At 49.0% G+C, this 10,089-nt stretch overlaps 1 protein-coding gene across 4 annotated transcripts in view; it reads right to left on the bottom strand.

The window, feature by feature from the left end:
* Window positions 1–3,199: 3,199 nt before the first annotated feature.
* The window catches only part of BLK (BLK proto-oncogene, Src family tyrosine kinase), a 47,088-nt gene continuing 40,198 nt past the window's right edge, over window positions 3,200–10,089 (bottom strand). For all 4 annotated transcript variants that reach the window (XM_063327840.1, XM_063327839.1, XM_063327841.1 and 1 more), the window contains 3 exons: window positions 7,562–7,712; window positions 4,317–4,448; window positions 3,200–3,940 (listed from right to left, as the gene is read on the bottom strand). In XM_063327840.1, coding sequence (XP_063183910.1) covers window positions 3,732–3,940; window positions 4,317–4,448; window positions 7,562–7,712 — 492 coding nt within the window. In that variant the 3' untranslated portion in view covers window positions 3,200–3,731. The remainder of the gene's footprint in view (window positions 3,941–4,316; window positions 4,449–7,561; window positions 7,713–10,089) is intronic.

A 10,089-nucleotide genomic window follows, 5' to 3' on the forward strand; every position in this document is an offset into this window, starting at 1 on the left:
AACAACATGCTCTTCCTGGGTAGTTTCACAGGACCTGTGTAACCGAGCTGTTCATGCAAGTGATAGAGTCCCTGCTGCAGATCACTCAAGAATCACAAACTGGATGTGAGAGCCTAGGTCACTTTTAACTCCTTTCTCCTGCTCTGAGACTCACCTGTGAGCATCTGGCTGGAGCTCACCCATGGTGAAGAGACACCTCTTAGGCTGCCAGGTAGGTATGGGGGCTGAAGGGGGTCTCGCAGGGCTTGCTGGAGCCATTGGAGACATCCTGGTCCCCTGGAGTAGCCCAGTTGTCTCCCAGGCTGGAGGTCACAAGAGACATCATCCCACTTCTCACCTGCGTTTTTGATTGAGGTCCCTGATGTACATGTCCAGGATGCAGACTAGGGCGCAGGCCCTTTTCTCTCCAACTGACTGATCCATTTCACGCTGGTTTTGATGGCTGTTGTGTAAAACCATGGCTGCTCATGGGGCTCATGGTCTCCCTTTCATCCCCTGGAGAGACTCCAGTTGGTGGCACAACTCCCAGCCCCACTCCCCTATGCAAAGGAAGAGCTGCCAGTGGCTTCTGCAATGGCTTTGTGGTGGAAGCACACATGACTATGCAGCCAGGCGAGTGTCCACACCCCATGCATTTATCACAGGCATGGCAGGGAACAAAATTCAACAACTGTTTGTGCAGCGTGAACAAAAAAGGCTATGGTGGCCAGTGCAGAGGAAGCACAGCTTACAGTCTCTTTGTTGTGTTCACCCTGGCCTCGGCCACGTGTTGCTATTAGCCATAAAAATATCCATTTCCTTTCTAAATTGAGCTACAATACTTCACTCTTTGGCCTTGGGTGATAACGCAATGTAGAAGTGCTTAGCAGACACCCTGTAACTCTTCTTCCTGGTTTGCTCTAGCACAAATGATCCACAGTTTTCAATTCAATAAAATATTTGCAGCCAAGGCATCACGTATCTTTCTTTTTTATTTATTTGCAGGGTGTCATGTCATTAATAGAAATCTGCTAGTCCTGCGTGGAGTTCCTGGTAAAAGTGAATGAACAAGCTGGAGTTCAAGCAGGGATAAAGACTGTTTCTTCAACTCTGGTGAAATTATTGAATAAATGACTAATAATTGCTTCTTGTTTAAAATGGGCTTAGTATAGTTGTAGCACATACACCTTGTCGCTTGGAGCCGTGAAACAAGCTTGATTCATCTTAAATTAGCACGAGGACCTACTGGCACAGCATTCAGGAGCCAGGAACCAGGTTGTAAAGATGGAAAGGGGTGGATGAGGTTTGCTGATGATCTGATGAAGAGATCTGTCTAACCGTGGCCAGGCCCTGGCCACACGGCTACTCCACAGTTGTTCACACTGAGTTGGAAGATGACTTCTGATGGCTCTCAGAAATGCCTGGGAGGACACTTCACCTTCCTGTACAAGGAGTGAAGCTGTGGGAATCAGATGTGTTATGGGTGGGATAAAAAAAAAGAGCTCTGAGACACTAGAGGTTGATTCACCTCTTGGTTTGGACATTTTGGGGGTGGGGGAATCTCACCTCCCGAACACAGGTGTCTAATGCTCTTTTCCACACCCTGAGGTTTCCCGTCCAGCTCCAGCTGAAGTCCTAGAGGGGTGCAGGTGAAAACATTCTGGACATCCTAGGTTGTCTCCACAAGATCTAGGATTTCTGAGGCTCTATCATCTCAACCATTTTCCTTCCTTCTGGTCTGGGGCACCTGTTTTCTGCTATTAAAGCTCCTTTCCCTCCTGAGGATGCACAGAATGACATTTCTAAGCTGTCACCCTTCTAAGGATGCCATCTTTCTAAGATGTCATCCATGTAAGCAAACCAGCCATCTCCAGATACTTTGGCCTCCAGTGAATGCTAAACCAGTCCCTATGTGCTCTTTCCCTCAGTTACGGCTCTGAAAAGGAGGGATAAACAGCATTTGAAGTCAGGCAAAGTTCTGGTCACATTGACACGAGCAATGTTGCCTGTCAGGAACACCTGGGAAGTGATGCTGGCATCACAGTGGGGGATTTTGTCTCATCACAAGTGACGGACTCATAGCACTGAAGACCAAGACCTTGGACTGAATGTGGCTGCTGATAGCCCAGTAGTCCCTACAGATTTGTTATGAATCTTCCCACTCCTTTTTCCTTCTAGGATCTCTTGCAGCAGTGGTGTACACAGGTAACTCTGTGTCATGTGTTGTTGGTGGTCAGGTATTTTTTCTTGCATACAGGGGTCATCTCTGCTGTTTCTTTCTCGTGGCATCCTTGTTATGTTATGAGAAGCACCCTCTACAACAGAACTCAAAATCTGGTTGATGGGATAGAAAACATCAGACCAAACACCCCAGAGAGATGCTGCTCCGTGCAATAACCTGAAGGGCAGTCAACCTGGGTCCCAGACTGGTGCTCTCTCCTGCGGTCCTAATACCCCTTCAGTGTGCCATCTGTGCCTTATTTCTTCATCCTCCTCTCCCCAACCCATTGCAAGTGCTGATCAGAGACCACCCTGCAGCCTGATGTGGACATTCCCAATGGAGCCATGGGTCAGAGATGCACCAGAGAGCAGGGAAAGAGCATCTGAACCCTCCTGGTGCTGGGCACAGAGTGGGACCCGTTGTGGGGCTGCCCCATCCCTGGAGGTTGGACGGGGCTTGGAGCAACCTGGTCTAGTGGGAGGTGTCCCTGCCCAGGGCAGGGTGTGGGACTAGGTGATCTTTAATGTCCCTTCCAACCCAAATCATTCTATGATTCTACGATGCTGCATCAAGAGCTTGTGCTGTGAAGGGCTCAGCAAAGCAGGGAAGGTGTGTATATATATATTTTTTTATATATATATATATATATAATTATTTTGGCGATATTTTAATATATATATTTTTAATTCCCCCCGCCAAATTCAGATTTGCGGGGGAGGAGGGACATCTCGTGGCCACACCACGAACATCTCTCCTGCCTCCGGGCTCCAGGGCCGCCAGTGCCGGTGGTCGGTGCGTGCACCCCGGGCATCCTCACCTGCCTGCCCCAGGTACCAGCCCAGCATCACCCCGAGCTGCCCTGGGAGCCCCAGAGCCTCTCCCCTTCTCCTCCATGGGCATGGAAAGCACAGGGGCCTGTTCTCACCCTGGCGCAACAATAAATAAATGGAAAATGGTCATATTCAGTTCTTTATTATTGACTTAGGGTGGGAGGGGAGGTGTGGCACCACCTGGAGACATTGCTCCAGAGCTTGGGGGCCTGCTGCGGCCCAAGGAGGTGCAGAGAAGACACATTCCCACCCACGCCCTTGGCATGAAGGGGGTTGTAGTATTGCAGGCAGTGGCATCAGAAGGAGGGGTAGAGAGTGTGTATCCCCCCTATACCACCATCCCAGCCATGGTCCCCTCTTCTTGGGGCTACAGTTGCAGGACTGAGGGGCTTTTCTTTCTCCAGGGGGGTCACGAAGGAGTCTGCTGTCCTTCGTGGCAGAGGTGATGTCTGCAAAGTGAGTACAGACCTCCAAGGCGGATGGGGAAGGAGCCATGACAGCTCTTAGCCACCTCTTTGGTCTTCATCATAACCACAGAGCTGGCAGCATCCACCTCCTTCATGTCCCTCCTCGTTCCCCATCTCCAAATGCATTGTGGTGGCACACAGGAGAAAGGGAAAGGCCTGAAAGAAACCATCGCAGGGCTGTGTGGGACAGGGGCTTTCTTCCAGTCTGTCCCCAGGTGCTGGTGGGACGGTGGCTTACTGCTGAGGTTCTGGCTCATATTGCTTCTCTGTGGCAGTGTAAAAGTCCTCAAGGACCGACTGCAGGTACTCGAAGGTCGGGCGCTCCTCAGGCTTGTTTCGCCAGCATTTCAGGATGATGTTGTAGAGTTCACCAGGGCACATGTCCGGGCAGGGCATGCGGTAGCCCCGCTCCAGGTTGCGAATCACCTCGGGGTTGGTCATCCCTGGAGGGAAATGCAGACCAACAGGAGTTATTCAGCATCCTGGGGGTGAAGGTCAGTGCTTCCCATAGCTCACATCTAGGCAGGGCTGGAGGGACACAAGGGACCGTGATGCTGAGCCATATCTGGGCACCATCCCTTCCTCAGGGTTGTGCTCCTCCCTCCATCCCTCTGCCCCTTCCCTGACTTTCCTCTATAGGTTTTTTCCTAGAATAGGTATAACTGAGGCTCGGGGGAGCTTAGGAGAGAAAACCCAGCATGAAGAAACAGGGGCGTGTGTCTGGGCACACGCGTACACACTCGGATACGTGTCTCCAAGCATAAAGCAGCTCTAGATGCTTTGAAGCTGATGCTCACTCATCCTGTATTCGCCTCATACCTGGGTAAGGGATCCTGCCGTAGGTTATGATCTCTGTCAGGAGGATCCCGAAAGACCACACGTCAGATTTGATGGTGAAAACTCCAAAGTTAATGGCCTCTGGCGCCGTCCATTTGATCGGGAATTTGGCACCTGTCCAGAGGAAGCAAAGGGAAATAGCAGGTGGAGGCGAAGCATCTCCCTCCGCTCCCACAGGCACAGCCAAGCAGTTCCCCAAAAAACTGAGCCCTGGGTCCCACGGGCTCTTGACTGCAGCAGGGGGTTGCCATGGGACTTATTGAAGGAACTGTGGAAGGCCAGAAATAAGGCCAGAGGAAGAAAATTGCTGCTTGTCTCCTGTTTTTATTAAAAGGTCATTTCTACCTGGCATCTCTTTGGCTTTCTTGATTCTTTTTCCAGGGCAGAAAAGGCTATTTCACCTTAAAAGACTTTTTCACATGTGTATGCTTATAAATATCCATAGATAATGATACACAGAGGCCAAATAATGGAAAAACTTAACGCATTAGGTAACTGATAGCACACATATTAGAAAAAAAAAAATCTAGGTAAGCTATTTTACTCATGAAGTCTTACAACACCTTTGTATCTCTTGTGTGTTTAGCGATGGGGATCTCGGGAACGGGGCCAGGAAAGGTAGCACGGATGGATGACCGGTGCCGTGCACGCTCAGGCCATGATGCTGGGATCAAGCATCTCCCAGGAGACACCCATCGCCCTTCAGGTGGCAGCTTGCCACGCGGAACCAATGGGTTTCTGTAGCCCAAACCATGTGTCTGTGCTATTCAAAGCCAATGCCTTGAGTAGCTTTATTAGAGGACAACAGTAGTAGGATTTTATTCTGTATAAAATCACTCAACAGAAAGGGGCGTTTTTAGCAAAAGTGCATAAACGACACAGCAAATATAAATTCTCTGGTTCTTAAAGCTGCATATATATATTAAAAACAAAAAAAAATCCTATATTATTTTGTTGTGTTTTGCACGCTGCCGACAGCAATGACCATAAGATTGCAATTTCAGTTTAGCTAAGGCCAAAAAGAGAACAAAACCCCAAAACAGCTTGATATGTAGGAACTGAGTGTATTAAAGACTGCAGAGGAAGCCAAACTTTTATTTGTATAGATCCTTTCAGGACTGAAAGCCCAAATGCGGTGTGTGAAATAAGTGCCTTTGTTCTTGCACATCATACTCTGACAAGTAGATTGACGAGGCTCGGAAATTAAATCTATGAAGTGAAAATTGTTCAAAGTAGATAGAGGGGCAGTTGTTATTTCCGATTCAAGGTAGCTGGAAAAATGCTGATAGGAACTGTTTTCCACTGGATATGTAGCTCCTTTGGGTATGTTAGCAGAATTATACTCATTGCACCAAAACTTCTCATAAGGATAAAAAGTGCCTTCAAAAATTGCAGTACCCCTTCATGACATTGCACAAATTACATTTGCGAGCTTTTACTACTTTGAACTAGTTTTACATGTTGACATGGGTATAATTTGTACATAAAGTATGTTGGGACAGCTAATTGAAAGAAAAGCTTCCTATCTTACAAAAAAAAATAATATTCTATTCAATTTCCTTTCCCCAGAGTATTTTTATGGGGAATTTTAGATTCATCCCAATTCTAGAGGCACAGAGATTTTCAAAATTTGAAAATCTTCTGGCAAGTGACACTTATACCAGACTTAGTTGTTTTATTTCAATCATTTCTGCTTGTTTCCCTGATGCTCTGTAAAGTCTCTTTGCAATCTGAATGACACAATCTCATAATAGACCTTGAAGTGCAGAGAAAAAGCCGCCACCAGAGGAATTTCACTTAACCCTGTTGTCAAATGGCTGTAGACCCACCTCTACACCAACCAAACCAGTTGCCACTTCTCATGGCCAAGTTCTCCAGTCCACACCAGTTCAGATACTCAGCCCCAGCAAGGGGCTTGGCTTTTCAGGTGGAGTCACAAGGAGATTGCACATTAACATAGAACTATAGGATCACAGAATAGTTTGGTTGGAAGGGACCTTAAAGATCATCCAGTTCCAACCCCCTGCCATGGGCAGGGACACCTCCCACCAGACCAGGTTGCTCCAAGCCCCCTCCAACCTGGCCTTGAACCCCTCCAGGGATGGGGCAGCCACAGCTTCTCTGGGCAACCTGGGCCAGGGGCTCTCCACCCTTATAGTGAAGTATTTCTTCCTAATATCTAATCTAAATCTCCCCTCTTTCAGTTTAAAATCATTCCCCCTCATCCTATGGCTCCCCTCCCTGATCCAGAATCCCTCCCCAGCTTTCCTGTAGGCCCCCTTTAGGGACAGGAAGGCTGCTATAAGGTCTCCGTGGAGCCTTCTCTTCTCCAGGCTGAACAACCCCAACTCTCTCAGCCTGTCCTCATAGCAGAGGGGCTCCAGCCCTCTGATCATCTTCATAGTCCTCCTCTGGACCCGCTCCAACGGCTACATGTTCTTCTTGTGCTGAGGACTCCAGAGCTGGATGCAGGACTCCAGGTGGGGTCTTACCAGAACAGAGCAGAGGGGCAGAATCTCCTCCCTCGCCCTGCTGGCCACGCTTCTTTTGATGCAGCCCAGGATGCGGGCTGGGGGGATGGGGGATATTGGGGCTTGTATGCCTTTTTTGGTTTTTTTTGGCATGTATTTTTGTTTTATTTTAGATGCTCAAGGTACTCTGTTCCTATAAAAAACACCTGCCAAGCTGCAAGCCCATTCCCATGTGGGGACCTGATCTGGTCTGGGCTTCGTTTGCCTGGAACATCTGGAAACTGACTTTTGGTCCAGATTTGTGGCTCCAGCTCTCCTCTGCCATCCCACAGTGTGTAGTGACTGAGTTACACAGCTATTTCCTTCCCTTTGGACTGACTCACTGTGAACACGTAGGCACAGACAGCAGGTTTCATTAGTAGAGGTCAAATTTCTCCAGTAGCACAACCTGAGTTTCAGCAGGACTCCCCAAACAGTGCCAAAATTCTTTTTTCCCCTTTACCTCTGCAAACCTCACTTACTCTTTATTGTCCCCAAGCGTTACTCCCTCTCCTCTCCATTTTTGTCTCTCTTGCTTGTTCTGGGTGTTGGTGTGGGGCAGCATTGGGGGATCTGGTCTCATGCCATCAGCAGTGGTGCCCCATTCCTGGTCCCAGCCCAACCCTTGGACACCCCATATCTTGGCTTGTCTGCATGGCAGGAGGACTGGAGATAAGGGAAATGTGTTGGTGAGACAATGCTGGGAATGACACCCACCTTCTTGTGCCAAGTATTCATTCTCAATGATCCTGGCCAAGCCAAAATCAGCAATTTTGCAGCAGAGTGTCTCTGAGACGAGGATGTTGGCGGCTCTCAAGTCACGGTGGATGGAGTTCATGCGCTCAATGTACGCCATTCCCTCTGCCACCTACAAGAGGAGGAAGAGACCGTCTTCATCAGTCACCTGCCCATGACAACAAGCTCGCTTGCCTTCATCTTCACAGAATCACAGAACCACCGAATCACAGAATGATAGGGGTTGGAAGGGACCTCTGGAGATCATCCCGTCCAACCCCCTGCCAGAGCAGGGTCACCCAGAGCAGGTGGCACAGGAACGCGTCCAGGCGGGGTTGGGATGTCTCCAGAGATGGAGACTCCCCCACCTCTCTGGGCAGCCTGTGCCAGGGCTCTGCCACCCTCACAGCAAAGAAGTTCCTCCTCATGTTGAGATGGAACTTTCTATGGTCAAGTTTGTGCCCGTTGCCCCTTGTCCTGTCCCTGGGCACCACTGAGAAGAGCCTGGCCCCATCCTCCTGACACCCACCCTTTAAGTATTTATAACCATTGATAAGATCCCCCCCTCAGTCGCCTTTTTTCCAGACTGAAGAGACCCAGATCCCTCAGCCTTTCTTCATCAGAGACATGTTCCAGTCCCCTCATCATCTTTGTAGCCCTTTTTCTTACCCACCTTTACGAAAGCACAGCATGCATATAGGGTTGCTCACATGCCTCCATGTGCAATGGACATGCATACATGCTCCATGGATGGATGGACACACAGATCAACAGACAGAGAGATAAACAGGTAGACGGATGCACACATACATAAATAGATATTGCCCATGTAGCGTGTGCATATGTGCAGCTCTACCATCATGCACTCGGCCTCCAAAAGCTTTAAGTGGCCAAGTCAAGCAGAACAGACGCATCACTCCTCTGTTTCGCTCAGAAGTTACAGCTGTGGGTCGTGCCTGTTAGCGAGATGCAAAAAGTTGAAGCAAAACCTGGAGCCACATCATTGGATTCCCAGTTTCTGCCACAAGGCTCTCCCCTCTAGTTGGGATTTTAATCACAAACACTCCAGATTCAAATATGTGAATTAAAAAAAGAAAAAAAAAAAACCACCCAAAGAGCTCATCTGTCCTTCAGCCACAGTAGCAAAGTCCAGATCTAGGGCAACTCGATGTTCTTCAGTAACCCTCCTCTGTTCTCCCTCACTAGTCTGCTTTGGGATGGGGAGGAGACCCCTGGAGATCCCTCCTCAATAAAACTGATATTGGTGTTTTCTTTCCCTCTGATGGATCCAGACAAGGACCCAGGACACAATACAGTTCCCTCTGATACCTACAGGACACAATAAAGCAGAAGACCCAGATATGCATAGAAATATGATGGGATAGAGAGGATGTCCCTGGACAAATCCCATGTCCTGGGCATGCGCTGCCTTCTTCAACGACCTCCAAACTTTACTTTGGGAGGTACTTGCTCCCATTATTGTCTTTCGCTGTTTAGCTCCTTGGAGCAGGGAGCAGCCCTGGGGAGGTGCCTGGTGTGTGACGAGCCCCCATAAATGACAGCAGCAATCTGTTAGCGCCGGGTGCTGAGAGGTCAGAAAAAAGAGATTGCAAAATTGCTCCATCCGTCAAGTCTCAGATTGGGGTTAGGCATTTATCAGGAGGGTGAGTGGATGCATGCAACCCCTGCTAATAATGGTTAGTGCATATTAAAGCTTTTCTGTGCCCTGTGGGTGAGGGCAGAGCAATTTTCCACTCCATACAGATTCGCATCAGCATCTCAGCTTACATGTGGTTTTAAACAGATACTAACACATACTTGTCCAATGCTACATTTCTAACCTGTGTCAACACCCCTTCAGCGCAAGTGCTGTTTGCTGCAGTGGAAAATGGAAGAATTGATGTAATTTCCTGTCCTGATGTTAATGAGATAGTACCCGGCGATGGGCCCGTTCCAGCCCAGCGTGCTTTCAAGCATGTACCCTCGAGACTGACCACAGGATTGAGCGCGTCGGCCCAGAGTTTTCTAATTTTAACTCTGACGGATGCTATTGGATCCAAAATTGCGATCGAAAGGGTTGGGTGCCTGCTGGGCTGTGATGTCATCCTGACACCGCAGATGAACAGATAGCAAAAGAGCTCGAGAGACTGCCCTTTTCTCCTCCTCCAGGAGCTACTGTGTTTGAATCCCTGCCCTGAGAAGGTGGGGTTGGAGCAATGAAAGTTGTCCTTCCCGATTGGCGCCCATGTCTTGAGGGGTGGGGCAAAATCCTTCTTATTCAAGGTGCTGCGGGTGGCTTGTGTGGGTTATTACTTTGCTGGGCTCTGGTCTGCGTTTGACTATCCTGGTCCTGGAAGCGGCGGCTCGTGGCAGGATGCTGCAAAGAGCATGGAGGGATTCGAGAAGGGTGTGCAGGGCAGGTGAGTGCTTCCAGGTGCCCATGGAGAGGTGACGTCCATGTGTGATTGCTCAACCCCAGTGATGGTTCTTACTGTGGGCTCTATTTGACC

Source organism: Chroicocephalus ridibundus, chromosome 3 (assembly GCF_963924245.1).
Source record: "Chroicocephalus ridibundus chromosome 3, bChrRid1.1, whole genome shotgun sequence".
NCBI classification, from domain to species: domain Eukaryota; kingdom Metazoa; phylum Chordata; class Aves; order Charadriiformes; family Laridae; genus Chroicocephalus; species Chroicocephalus ridibundus.